Below are 14540 nucleotides of genomic sequence, written 5' to 3'. Positions count from 1 at the left end.
AGGGTGTAGGCATTCAAAAGAGAGACTGCCAAAGTGGTGCAAGGTCTACACAAAAGTCCTATAAATCTTAAAGAGCTAATTATACTTAAGAAGATGACAGAGTTCTGAATACCTTAAAGATATAAATGAACAAGAAGCAACCTTTTTTCCAAAGGAAAGCATGCTCTAGAACAAGATATTATAGTATGAGACTGCAAGGGTGGTAATCTTAGAAGTAGCCTCAGAATATTTTTCTTCACGGTAAGGGTCATAGATGCATGAAATGGAGCTGATAATGACAGAAGCAGTAAAGAAATTATAAGAGAGCCTGGGATAAGCACAGAGCATCCCTAGCTGCAAAGAAGTTAAAGGAAATCCAAAGATCAACTGGTCCAGGAACGAAAATGGGATGACTAGGTAGCCTTGTGGCCTTTATCTGCCATCATATTCTGTGTTTTTGTGGCATGCTGCATTCAAGGGAACACATGTTCTCTGTGTCAACAAAACCTTGACTTGTGGAGAAAGAGTTTCTTCCCCCTTTTGGGCTTATGTAGTGCTTTATTGTAGTGCTACACACCTTCAAGGAACATTTTATTCTTGCTTATTTTAGTTAGCAAGGTTCAAGTGACTCTTTAAAAGTACATTCAGATGACTCATGTCTAAATGATGACTTTCTACCAAAAGGAGACCATACTAAAGAGAAAAATACAGATTACAAAGCACAAATGGGAGGGTGGAATAGTGCTTGAATTGGCACATGCAAGAATGGTATTATCAAGACATCAGCTCCTGTTGGTTAAACTATAACAAAAGTAAAAACAACCATGCAGTATTGCTGCTCACAAAATTCAAACTGCCAATTCAACCACTTTTTTGCAAGGGCTAGAGAGAAAGCAATTGTCTAAAATTGGGTTGATAGTGCTCTGCTGTGGACATTTGGATGAAGCAAGGTTATGGCGTGCCTTAAATTCAATGATGTGTATACAGTAGTACAGTCCTGTAAAGAACTGACTTTGGAGGCACAAAGAGGCAAACTGACCAGGCTTTCTTCCATCTCTTGTCTGTTGAGGTGTGGAAACAACTTCTGTGCAAGCCATCGCTATGCAGAAACGCACAACTGCACCTATGACTACAAAGCTGTGGGGAGGAGGTACCTCCAGGAGGCCAATCCTGTGGTGAGCGCACCAAAGCTTCCGAAAATCTAAGCACAGCTGCTGCACCAGAGGACCCCCCTCGCAAGGATGTAAAGATTTGCCCAAATTACATTTATTTTGCCTGCTCCAAACTAAAGATTTGCCAAGATGTGTAACCACACAGTGTTAATGTTGTTGATTTAATAATGAGAGCACTGCTGTAGTTGACATCTTCTTTCTTTTGCAAAATCAGATGTTCAACAGGTAGTTTAAAAGAGAGAAAAACAAAATTGATTTACACAATGATGATTTAACTTTGTTATTGCACGTCTTGTGTTTCTTTTATATTTAGTGGAAAGGCTCCATCAGAAGACAAGTCTTTAAAAAGATGCACTTTACCAAGTTTAACTTTTCCCGTGTAAACAGATATCAGGGTGTTTGGAATGGGGGTGTTCTGGTATGTCTCCTATGACTCATTCTCTGTTTTAGTGGTTTTGTTCTTATTTTTCATTTCTTGTAGGGTTTGGTTTTTTTTTTTAAAGTTATTTCACTAAAACATTTTCCCTCTACTAGAAGCAACACTTTGTTTCTATGTTCAGTGTAACATGATTGCTCTGTCCTTCATATTTCTTCCATCCCGATTGGCATAACACACACAAGCCCATCCAGTCTAGGAGGGAACATATCATGTTAATCACATAGGCAAGATCTATTTCTGAAGATCTTAATCTTTATATAGCAGAAAAGGTTTTGTAAGTGGAAAATTTTCTCCTTATTTGCCATTGAACACCTCAGCTCCCTTTCCAATCTCTTCCTCACCCACATTTATTTTAACATTTTTGTAATCCTAGATTTTTTTACAACTTCATAAATCTGTTTGTTTTGCTAACATGTTGAGTGCTGTTATCTGATACAATTCTAATAAATATTACATTTTATGATTCTGCTGCTTTTATTGTATGTTTTTGACTTGATTTCAGTGGAGAAGATGCAAAGATTGTTACAGCTAAATTAAGTTTAAGTTTAAAAGTGTCCACTTAGTGAAAAGGCTTTCTTTTTGTTTGCTATTTTATTTTTGGGTGGGAGTTCCATTTATGTCAGATTACATGTCTGCCAACTTTGTGAGCTTTAAGTAATATGTTACCTTACTCCTGGGGGAATACTGCACCAAAAAAAAAACACATTTTGCACAGAATAATTGAAAATTCTACTTGTCTTATTTGTTAAACGAATATTTTGTAATCACTATGGGCTGAATTTTAAAAATGGTATTTGCACTAAAAGGCCCATATAAGCTAGTGTGGGCTGCGTGTGAGCAATGTGGATTTTAAAAGGTGCTAATTATGCATGCTAAAACGTGGAAAAGGGGTGGTGCATGGGCATTCTGAGGTAGGGCCAATAAAAACCCATATTTTAAAATGTGAGGCCACAATGCACAACTGCTTTAGTCGCATATATTTACAGCTGCTCCTGATGAGGAGTAAGTCTGCAGAAATTGCATTTTAGGCCTAACATGACAGGATGAGGGATCCGGGTCAACTGGGGGCATGCCTGGCCTCCAGATTGACTGGGGAAACTGGTGGACTAATTGGAAAAATCAGGAATGTCCTTCGCGCAAGTATGTTTTGAAATCCGCTTACCTACACACATTAAAGCTGACAAAGTCCTAAGGAAGATACATAAAGTACGTTTGCTTAAGTAACCACTTAAAATTAGGAGCATACTTATGTGCGGTAAGTGGATTTTAAAACTAACATACACTAGTGCACACACAATTTAAAATTCCAGCATATGTTCTCTCGCATGCCCATACACGCTCGTTTTCATATTAACCTCTATCTAAGCAATAGTTTAAACCAGTGGTTCTCAACCTTTTTTTGGCCGGGACACACCTGACAGATGGTTCTCACATGCGTGACACACTGAACATGTGACCATCATGGGGCTAAATGTAAACATGCACTCTGCATCCACAGGAATCCCCTCAACCCCTAGCAATAAGTGCAGAGCAGATCTAGGGCATTACCCTGTACAACTCACCATACAAAAAAGATATTCTGGCTCTGATGACATCCCAGTAAAAGCAAAACAAACTCCCTTTACTACCAGCCAAAATAGCCTTCCTTATGAAAAGACAGTAATTTACCACTAAGGCATGTCCTATTGAGAAAACACAACAAATACGATTGATACAAATGCTTACATGCTAGTAAAATACCTCACACCTCAGTCACATACCCAGAACTGACCTTCACCACAAATTATAAATATGGAGACAGAAACTGGAATGAAAAACCAAAAAAGCCACTCTGCATGCAGTGCGAACCTGGAGAAATGGAAAGCGAAATATAGCACATAACATACTCTCAGGATTTGCAATAATGCACACAAACTAACCCGCACAAAGTTACACCTGTATTATGGAACACACTCAAACAGTAACAATCCTATCTAAGAAATACAACTATTAAACCAGGCCCTAAACACTAATACATTTCCTATTGGGAAAACAGAATAAGCCAAGCTGCTATAGAGCCCCACACAGAAATAATTGTAAAGCTATACTAAAAATATTACAAAACAGCTGCTGAACAGAATAATATCCAACAATTAAAAACTCATAAAAAGGAGGCCGAGAGGAGAGGGAGCGAAAAAGATTACCTTTTTCGCTCCCTCTCCTTATGTTAATTTTTTCATATCACTTCTCTGCTCCAAGTTGTACTTATCCCTGTTTTATTGTAACTGTAACTGTTTTTTGGTTCAGCACATGTTATTTACTTTGTTCTCTATACCTCTCATCACTCCCCTGTTTATTGTAAACCGGCATGATGTGACACTCTCACGAATGCCGGTATAGAAAAAACTAAAATAAATAAATAAAAATAAATTACCTGAACTCAGCTGAAACCGGGGGTAAGCTTGTTTTGCCTTGACGGTGATTGCCATCTGACCAGCTAATTTTGCTGACGCTGAGGGACGTCTGTTGGAGGCGGGATCCGGAAGTAGACTACAAATTCGAGTGCCTGAGTTCTCTTCCCCACGGCCGAGAGGAGAGGGAGCAAAAAAGATTACCTGAACTCAGCTGAACGTGGGGGTAAGCTTGTTTTGCCTCGACGATGATTGCCATCTGACCAGCTGGTTTTGCTGACGCTGAGGGACGTCTATTGGAGGCAGGACCGGAAGTGGACTACAAATTTGAGCGCTATGTGGCGCGCCGCTAAAGCCGCGCGTGCTTAAGGGGTGCGCGGCTAAGCTGGGATTTTGCCGACTTTGCCGCAAGTAAAGCAAACTGAGGGTGCCAGTAATAACATCGTGGTCTGTCTTGGATCCATTAAGCTACATAGCGTCTCAAGTAGGAATAAAATTTCCTTATAAGTCTCCCTTCTCTCTCAAAGCCTCCTCAAAGTGAAATCTTCATATTGTGCATTATCGCCTGGTCACAACCTATAGCCTGGATATTTCCTGGGTTTTTGAATTTTCGTGGTAATATGCCACATGCCAAAGTAAGGCCCCCAGTTGGTATGGCAGTTGTAGAAACAGGCCAAAGGACTGTTTCTACAACTGGACTCACCAAATTATTCCTCTGTGGGACAGATCGCTGTAGGAGGGATATTAGAGCGGACTACCCCTCCTCTGATCGAGGAAACTTCAAGTCCAGGGGCACCGGCTACACCTCCACCACCTGGAAGTGAAGGGGGGGCTGCCCCCGAGATTCCAGAGAATGAGCTGGAAAAGGCATTGGGATCTCCAGGTTTGATTGATGCTGAGAAGCAAAAAGAACTAAGTTTGGAACCATTTAAGCAAGTAGAACAAGAGATAATACAGCTGAGTATATTTGAGAACTCTGTTACTCCTAGAGAAACTAGTACCCCGAAGTTAAGTAACTCTAATAATGAGAAACAAGAATTATATTTATATAATAATTAAAACAGAAACCATGTTAAAAAAAAAACCTGCTAACATAACATTAGAAAATGTGTGAAATTACTTGGTTAAATTAGACCTATCAATTAATAAATTGATGAATGAAGTAATGAAAACTACTAACTTAGCCTCTCAGAACTCTGTAAAAGTGGAAGAACAAAGAAAAGAAATGGTTGAGATGGATAAGTGAGTTTCACAAATAGAAAAAATACAAAATTATCAAATAAATGTTGAACAGGATGTCAATAAAAGAATAGAAAACCTTGAAAATTCGATAAGATCTTCACATTTAAGGGTTAACAAATTTCCAATTATAAAGAGGATGGAACCATTGGAACTGTTTAGGACTTATTTAAAACAAGTACTGAAGATTTCAGATAAATGTTTACCAGTGATTGTTAAGGCTTTCTATTTAGGACTTAGGAAAAGAGAGAGAGAATAAGATCAAATAGAGAAGTTAAGGAGAGTGAAAAGAGATACTGGAACAAAAGCTATCACAAAATAGTTCATTGGATTTATCTGATATATTACAGAAGTCCCAGGATGAATTAGTGATTAAAACACGGGGGACCTTGCTGATTCAGTTCGCATTTATTACGGATAGAGACAATGTAATGAGATCTTTCTTTCATAATCGATTAAATATGTTTTATGGTGAAAAGGTCTGGATATTTCCAGACCTTGCAAAAACTACCCAGTTAAATAGGAAAAAATTTCTGTTATTGAGAAAGGGAGCCCTAGACAGGGGTGGGTACTATTTGCTTAAATACCCATGCAGATGTATTGTAAAATTAGATGGAAAAAATTATATATTTACTAATCCAGAGGATTTCAAGGCCCTTCTGGCAGTATAAGATCCAGTATTTTGTTGTTAAAATGTGGGTCTTGGATAATACTTACCTTATCTTTAGATATTTGTCCTAAATTTACCGCTCATAGAATGAAGATTTTAACTTTGTTTTGCCTCGCATTAGTGACTGATTGTTAAAAATGATACTTATTATGGTTAGTATTATTATTTTTCCTATATAAATAATGTCAATTAGTTACTATGACATTATAATTTGTAATAGTTTATTTGTTGTGATAAATTTGGAAAGCAATAAATAAAGAATTGAGAAAAAAAAGAAAAAAAAAAAAACCTCATAAAAATTATCAAAACATGTCCAAATATCAATAAAATATTTCAAAACAGCAGACATCGCATAATACCCAATAATTAAAATGGCAGTCAATCAAGAAAAATAAATTTAAAAAACCACCTTTATTTACCCTCTCCAGCAACTCTCCTACTCCTTTCCCTTCCAGGCCAATAGCACTCCCCAGAAGCAGCTTCCTGCTGCAGCTCATCTCCCTGACCAGTCTCTCTCTCAATCACACTCATGGTCTCTTATATACAAGTTCTCAATCACACACAAATGCTCTCGCACCCATTCACACCAGCTCTTACCCAGGCTTCCATTCACACGCACAGGCTCTCACCCAGGCACCCACTCACATCCACACGCGCAAGCTCTCACCCAGGTATCCATTCACACTCACAGACACAAGCTCTCATCCAGGCTTCCATTCCACCAGCTCTCACCCTGGCACCCATTCACACCCACATATACAAGCTCTCACCAAAAACTTCTTCCTTCACTGCAGGGATGAGCTCCAGTTCCACCGTGGCTTTCCTCTGGCGGGCCTTCTTTTTTCGCCACCACGGGACTTGGGCTCCTGTGGTGGCCTCAGTTGGGGTCAGGTTTCCTCTTCGCTGCCACGGGTTGTGGCGGCCTTGCTTGGTTGGGGTCGGGTTTCCTCTTCACCGCCACAGGGATGGGCTCTCATGGTGGCCTCGGTCGGGGTCGGGTTTCCTCTTTGCCGCCACGGGCTATGGCAGCCTTGCTTGGTCGGGGTCAGGTTTCCTCTTCGCCGCCTCGTGAATGGGCTCTCATTGCGGCCTTGCTTCGTCGGAGTTCAACACTTCTATTCCTTCCACCCCACCCCCGGGCATTCTGATGCCTGCCTCACCGGCCACTCAAAGGCTTCTCCCTTCTTTCTACTCCCACTGGCAGGTAGAAGGGAGGAGGCAGAATGAAGGAGACTTCCCACTGGGCAATGGGGGTTGGAAGAAAGGAGGCTTCCAATTGGCCCGTGGGGGCTGGAAAAAGGGAGAAGTAAAGAACAATGGGGCAGTGGGACACTGAGAGACATGACACACCTGCTGGTGTTTGGCAACACACTAGTGTGTCGCGACACACGGTTGAGAAGCGCTGGTTTAAATAAACTACAATACACAAAATTACTCAAAGATGCAGAATTTATTTTTTTGGCTCAGTTTAGCCTGGACCACACCTTCCCTGCCCCCCTTTATTTACTCTTTCTCACTACTCTCCAAGACATTTTGACACTATCACTTTCCCTAACTCAACCACACCTCTCGTCCCTCTTCCTCTTCAACCTTGAGTAATAACGTTTGGGTATATAATTTAAATTATTACTCAGACTCTGATTATATAGTGCTAGTTTAACAAATATAAAGGTACATTTTCAAAGAGTTGCACACAAAAATTAGCAGGTGCGCATGCAGATAGCACATATAGACCTAATTGCTATTTTATAAATCTCAAACATACACATGCAAGTAATAGTGTCCACATAAATTTGTTCATATAAAGGGGGCCAATATTTACATATATGAAGTTGCTATTTTATAACCTGCCAACCTGCCAAAGCGATGCACATATGTATGGTACCTGTGTATATTTACACCTACTAATTATTTGTTGCTTAGCATACAGACAGGTGGATCCAGAGCCCCAGTGGGTTATGCACCTCTACCAGCAGATGGAGACAGAGCAAGCTGACGTCACGGTATTTCTCTCAGGACAAGCAGGATGGTAGACCTCACATATGGGTGACATCACAGGATGGAGTCCTGTACGGAAAACTTTTCTGTTAAAGTTTCTACAAAGCTTTGACTGACAGTGGCACACTGCTCAGCCTGCAATTATCCCTGTGAACTACAGGTATCTCCCTCAGTCTTCTTTTTTCCGCTCTGCAGTAAGCATAGCGGTTAGGAGCTCTGTGAGAAATTCTAACACTTTTTCCACACGGAAACACTTAAACTTTTACTTCACAAACACTTTTCCCTGCACGGGTCTCCCTTTGCATACGTTTATTCGATGCTCGGTGAGTACTATGCCCTGTTTTTTCGGTCGGTTCCTGTCATCTCCCTGGCCTGCCAACCGACTGCAGTCTTCCCTCTCCCTATGTTTGTTAGCCACACATAACCTGCGAGTGTCCCTTTGTGACACTCTGCCTGGTTATTAGCGCTAGTGGGACAGGGACTTCCACTGTTTCCGTTGCCGCCAGGGCCCCTGTCGAGTTCAGGTCCTTCGATTTCCTCAGTACCCTCGCGCAGTCGATGCCCCCATCGCTACCGTCTGTACCCCTTTTTAGACCGTCCTGAATTCTTCGATGCTATCGGTACACTGATGCCATCGGTCCCTGCATTGTTCTATCAATGCCATCCATGTTTTTCATCCATGTCACTGATTTTTCCTTGGGTTTCATCGTCCATGGCATCGATGGCAGGTTGATTCCATCGATGGCATCGACGACCGGGTTGATGGCATTGGTGTCTTCGACGTTCCTATCGATGCGGTCATCGACTCCGATGCCGGTATCATTTTTCCGATGCCAACAAAACCCACCCACCACCCCGCAGAGTTAGGTATGTATACGTTTTTACTTTTATTTTAGTTTCGCTTGCGCTTTTAGCTATAAGATGAGATTGAGGGAGACACCTGTGGTTCACAGGGATAATTGCAGGCTGAGCATACTCAATCCATTCAGTGTGCCAGTGTCAGTCAAAGCTTTGTAGAAACTTTGACAGAAAAGTTTTCCGTACAGGGCTCCATCCTGTGATGTCACCCATATGTGAGGACTAACATCCTGCTGTCCTGTGAGAACACCTGTTACAGGTAAGCAATACTTGCTATATAGGAGAGGACAGGAGATAGCATAAACACTGCCAAGATAGATGCAAAGCACTGATAAGGCAAAAACAACTGAAAAATGAAATTGCAGACTACTATTAGTAATCTATAAACTATCATTAAAATTAGCTAAGGTACCTGGAGATTGGAGCTGTAACCATAATTCATAGTGATCCATAATGAGATGGACTGCTGGCTAAGTTCTATTTTAACAATTTATGAGCCATCAAGACCATTAAGATCTTCTGTGAGATGTTTCTTGGAGACTCCCTCAAATTGGGAAGACTAGGCATAACGAGACAGAGCATTTTCTATCACAGGACCTAGTTTCTGGAACTCTGTCTGATTCCATCAGAGTAATAGAAGACTTCAATAGAAACATGACGGCAGAAAGACCACATGTATGGCCCAGCAGTCTGCCCATCTGTCCAGTTAATTTAGCATTACTTCCTTAGAGATCCCCTGTATTTAACCTAAGCTTTCTTGAATTCAGATATTGTTTTTGTCTCCTCCACCTCCATTACTCTCTCTGTAAAGAAATATTTCCTAAGATTACTCTTGAATCTGCCCTTTTTCTCCCTCATTCTAGAGCCTCCTTTCTATTGAAAAAGGCCTACCTCCTGTGCTTGGAGACTTTTGAGATATTTGAATCTCTATCATATCTCACCTTTTCTCTAGGGTATACAACTTTGTCTATTGCAATGAAGATCACTGATCATTTTGGTAGCCACCCTCTGGACTGACTCAATCCTGTTTATATCCTTTCGAAGGTGCAGTCTCCAAAATGTTATACAGTGTTCCAAGTAAGGTCTCACCCAGGACCAATCCCAGTGGCAATATCACCTCCCTTTTTCTGCTGACCATTTCTCTCCCTATGCAGCCAAGCATCTTTCTGGCTTTTACTGTTGCTTTAGCCACCTGTCTGGCCATCTTAAGATCATTGAGTGGAGGAGTAGCCTAGTGGTTACAACAGCAGGCTGTGACCCAGGAAACCAGGGTTCAAATCCCAATGTTGCTTCTTGTGACCTTGAGCAAGTCACTTTACCCTCCATTGCCTCAGTTACAAAATTAGATTATAAGCCCTGTGGGGATAGGGAAATACCTATATTACCTAAATGTAATCCGCTTTGATGTACACTGTGAAATGCTGAAAAGTGGAATCTTAAAAAAAAAAAAAAAAATTCCCTGCACTGACAGCCCGCCAGCAGATGGGGATATCCTTGGCACCCTCCCTCAGAAGAGTGCCTTGGTCCAGTAGCTGGTTTTCAGCTGGCGTGGACTCGGCTGTTAAAAACAAAACAGCTGAAAGGTAAGTGGATGCAGGAAGCCGAGCGTGCCAGTGAAGGTCCTTGCCCTCTTTCCCCCCCTGTAGCTGGAGACCAACCTTGTTCTCAGCCGGATGAGCTGAGCTAAGGTAATTAAAAAAAAAAAAGGGGGAAGAGAGAAGGGGAGTTAAGTAGGTATTCCTCTCCTCTCCAGTCTCCTTGCTCAGCACACCGATCTGACATTCGTTCCTGCCTCTGGTGAAGCTTAGGGGACATGGGCAGCTTGGCGGGTTGAGTACCCTTTTTAGCTAGGGCCCACGTTCAGGTTTGAGTTCGCTGCATGGTAGGCCATGGCAGCGTTTTCACATAGTTTTTCTTGCGCTTTAGACTGCCTTTTTCAGTTATATCTGTTTGTTCTTGTGCGCCCAGCTGTGTGTCCAGTAGTGCTTCCAGTTTGTGTGCCTAGTTGGACAAGTACGGGCGCTTAGTTATGCGTGCGCAAGTGTGAACTTGTTTACGTGCACCGAGCATCCTGGAGGGAGCTCAGTTTTGTGCCCTGATTGAAACCCGGTCGAGCACCTAAATTTTGGGTGTCTATTTTTTGCAGCGCTAACAACTGGATGCACAGTTGTCAGACAGCTGTTAGAGTGTACTAACAACCTGATGGCACAAACAACAAAGAAGCCTAAGCACCTTGCCCTTTGTGCTGCTTGCCATATTCGGGCATCTCAGCCTGGCATTCCTTCTAATTTGTGTCAGTGCTGTTTGGAGGCTCAGGGAGAGTTGCCTCCATCTGATTTTACTAAACCTGGTTCTTCCCAGCTTGAGGTATCGCCTGATTTTGGGGCTCCCCTGTTTACTCAGTGGGGGAAAGTAGTTCAGGGGGCGCAGGACTGATGCACCCTGGTTTTGGCATTGTTCTCAGGCGCAGTTTTCGTCCCCAGGCCAATTCTTAGCAGTTCAGGATCGCAGGCTGCATATTTCTGCACACCTGGTGCTGTAGGTAAGCATCTGAATACGCTTAGACCTGCTGCGGATTTCCTGGATAGGGACCCAGATGGTATGGATGATTATGCTGATCCTTACTCCCTGGAGGATGGGGAAATTTCTCCTGAATTGAAGCCGTATAGAACTACAATGCATTTCTTTCATAGAGATGAGTTACTGGCTCTGATTTCCCAGACATTGAAGATATTGGGGTACCAGGGGCTGAATCTATGCCTGAGCCAAAGAAAGATCCTATTTTGATTTCGTTGCCTAAAGCTTCGTTTCTTCCCTATTATGGAAGCCATTCAAGAATTGATCTTGAATGGGGTGCCCCAGAAGCTAATTTTAAAGGGGGACGAGCCTTGGAAGGGCTGTCCTCCCTGGATCTGGCTCAGAGAGAAAGCAATTGCATTTTCTGAAAGTGGATGTGCTTGTGTGTGCCGATTATCAAAAAGATGACTATCCCCGTAGAAGGGGGAGTGACCTTGAAGAATGCACAGGACAGGAGAATTGACACTATCCTTAAGCAGGCCTTTGAAGCAAATGCAATGAATGTGTAGATAGCTTCATATTTTTCCCTGGTGGCTTGCTTTTGTTTGTCTCTCTCAGGAGGTTGACTAAAGAAAGTGATGGAACCAGCAGCTGCGATTTGGTCCAAACTTCGGCCAGAGGAGTGGCTTCGGTAGTAGTGCCTAGGCATCAGCTATGGCTTAGAAGTTGGTCGGCCAACACAGTTTCGAAGTCTATCCTTATGATATTGCCTCTTGATGGTTCACTCTTGTATGGGAGTGAGATGAAAAAAAAAAAGACCAGTAAATGGGGTGAGTCCCAGGTTTCTCTGTTACTAGAAGATAAGAAACAGTCGCCACGCTTCTCCAGCACAAGAGGTCATGCTAGGGGTTTCAAACATTTTTGACCCTACAGAGGAGTGATTTTTCAGAGGACTCGAACTTTGGGTAGGTCTCAGTCCTTTCATCCCAGGCAGCCCAGATGGGATGCAGGTTCAGATAGTGGAGCCCCCCAAGCCTCTCAATGAAAGTGTGCTGACCCAACCCTGGGACCAGGAGATAAGGGGTCGTCTCTCTCCTTTTTATCGGAGGTGGGTCGAGATCACATCAAACCAGTAGGTTCTGGAGGTGATGAGAGATGGTTATACTTTGGAGCTTCGTAGTGTTCACCAGGACGTTTTTATGGTGTCTCCCTCAACTCTCCGCAGAAGAGAGGCAGCGGGAGTGTGCATTATCAAGGGTCCTCGGCCTGCAGGCTGGAGTTTCAGTGCCCATGTCTCAAGAAAAAGCAGGTCAATATCCCATTTATTTCATTGTGCGCAAGAAAGAGGACTCTTTTCGCACCTCCTAGATCTCAAGGTGGTCAACCGTCATTTGCGGGTGACTCGTTTTTACATGGAAACCTTATGCACAGTGATAATGATAGTACTGTTGGAGGAGTTTCTGATGTCCCTGGACTTGTCAGAGGTATGCCTTCACATGCTCAGCTGGCTAGAGCATCAGTAATGTTTGTGTTTTGCAGTCTTTGGACATTGTCATAAGTTTGAACATTGATTTTTGGTTTGTCCACCACACCCAAAACGTCTTTCCAAGATTATGGTGGTGGTGGTGGTGGTGGCAGAGTTGAGAGGATAGGATTCTGGTTCATCAGTGCTTAGTTGATTGGTTGATTTGGGCCAGAAGTCTAGAAGAGAGCCTTTGGGTCTCTCGCAGGGTGATTTCCTTTTTGCAGGAGCTAGGTTGGGTGGTGAACCTGACCAAGAGCAACCTTAGACCATCCCAGACCTTAGAGTATCTCGGTGTTCGGTTCAGCATGAAGTGGGACAGGGTGTTCCTGCCTGAAGATTGTATTCATAAGCTGGCGCTGGTGCGTCTATTGATAAACACTATATGCCTAACAGTCTGGTCTTATTTACAGGTACTCGGATTGATGGCACCAACCCTGCAGATGGTGCCATTGGCTAGGGCGCATATGTGCCCCCCTTCAGGGCACTCTGCTGGCTCGTTGGAGCCCACAGTCTCAGGACTATTCAATTCAACTTCTCTTTCCGATGGAGACCTGCATGCAACTGCAGTGGTGGTTACAAGCAAATCTTCTAAGAAAGGAGGCTTTCCCGAAGATCACCGGATTGGATAGTATCATAATGAATGTGAGCCTTCAGGGTTGGGGAGCACACAGTCAGGAGTTGTCAGCACTGGAGTAAAGAACAGTCTTTCTGGAGCTTCAATCAGCTGGAAGCTCGTGCCATTCGGTTGGCATGCTTGTGGTTCGGCGACCTCTTGCAGGGTTGAGCGGTTCAGATAATGTCGGGCAATGCAACGACTATGGCTTACATCAATCACCAGGGAAGAGCCAAGAATCAGCAAGTGTCACAGGAAATAGCCCATTTACGGAATGGGCAGAAGTGCATCTTCAGGAGATCTCAGCCTCACACATTTCAGGAAAAGACAATGTAAGAGCTGACCTTCTCAGTAGTCAGAGCCTGGATCCTGGATATTGGGAATTGTAAAATGAAGCATTCCAGCTTTTAGTGGATCGCTGGGGCCTTCCATTTCTGGACCTTCTGGTGACTTCTCACACTGCAAAGGTTCCTCACTACTTCAGTCACAGGAGAGATCAAAAGTTCTTGGGCATCAATGCCCTTGTGCAGGAGTGGCCAGAGGGAAGTTGAAGTATGCCTTTCCCTAGTGGCCCACATTAAGTAGAAAAATTTGAAGGATCAAGAGTCACATGGAAATGGTACTTCCTGGTGGTACCAGATTGGCCCAGGAGACCGTGGTATGGAGTTTTGCGAAGGCTCCTGGTGGACTCTCCCCTCTGGTTTCCAGCTCACAGTGGTCTGTTCTTCATGAAGATCAGACTCTATTTTGTCTTATGGTATGGCCCTTGAGAGGGCTCAGTTGCTGAAGCTTGGTTATTCTAGTGTGGTGTTTGCCACCTTGCTAAGAGCAAGAAAGCTGTCTACTTCCTTAACCTATGTATGGGTTTGGCGAGTGTTTGAGGCTTGATGTGAAGTTTGAGGGGTTCTTCCTTGTTCAGATTCTGCTCATTTTAGAATTTCTTGCAGGATGGATTGAGTTAAGAGTTGGCCTTTAATCATTAAAGGTACAGGTGGCGGCTTTTGCTTGTTCCGAAGTAAGGTGAATGGTGGACCCTTGTCGGCTCATCCAGATGTAGCCCGTTTCTTACATGGGGTGAAGTATCTTCGTCCTCCCTTGCACTTACCAGTGCCTTTTGTGGAGTATTAATCTAATTTTGAG

The 14540-nt window shown here is 43.1% G+C and overlaps 1 protein-coding gene across 11 annotated transcripts in view; it reads left to right on the top strand.

The window, feature by feature from the left end:
• Positions 1–14540, top strand: part of ZFAND4 (zinc finger AN1-type containing 4) — a 217234-nt gene that overhangs the window by 183429 nt on the left and 19265 nt on the right. For 3 of the 11 annotated variants that reach the window (XM_029609200.1, XM_029609193.1, XM_029609196.1), the window contains one exon: positions 1049–2055. The exons of the other annotated variants lie outside the window; for them this stretch is intronic. In XM_029609200.1, coding sequence (XP_029465060.1) covers positions 1049–1184 — 136 coding nt within the window. In that variant the 3' untranslated portion in view covers positions 1185–2055. Of the gene's footprint in view, positions 1–1048; positions 2056–14540 lie in introns of those variants that run through there. 11 annotated transcript variants of the gene reach the window in all.

The sequence above is a fragment of the Rhinatrema bivittatum genome, chromosome 7, assembly GCF_901001135.1.
Source record: "Rhinatrema bivittatum chromosome 7, aRhiBiv1.1, whole genome shotgun sequence".
Classification (NCBI taxonomy): Eukaryota; Metazoa; Chordata; class Amphibia; order Gymnophiona; family Rhinatrematidae; genus Rhinatrema; species Rhinatrema bivittatum.
The sequence above is the reverse complement of the archived record's forward strand: the minus strand, read 5'-3'. Positions and strand labels throughout refer to the sequence as shown.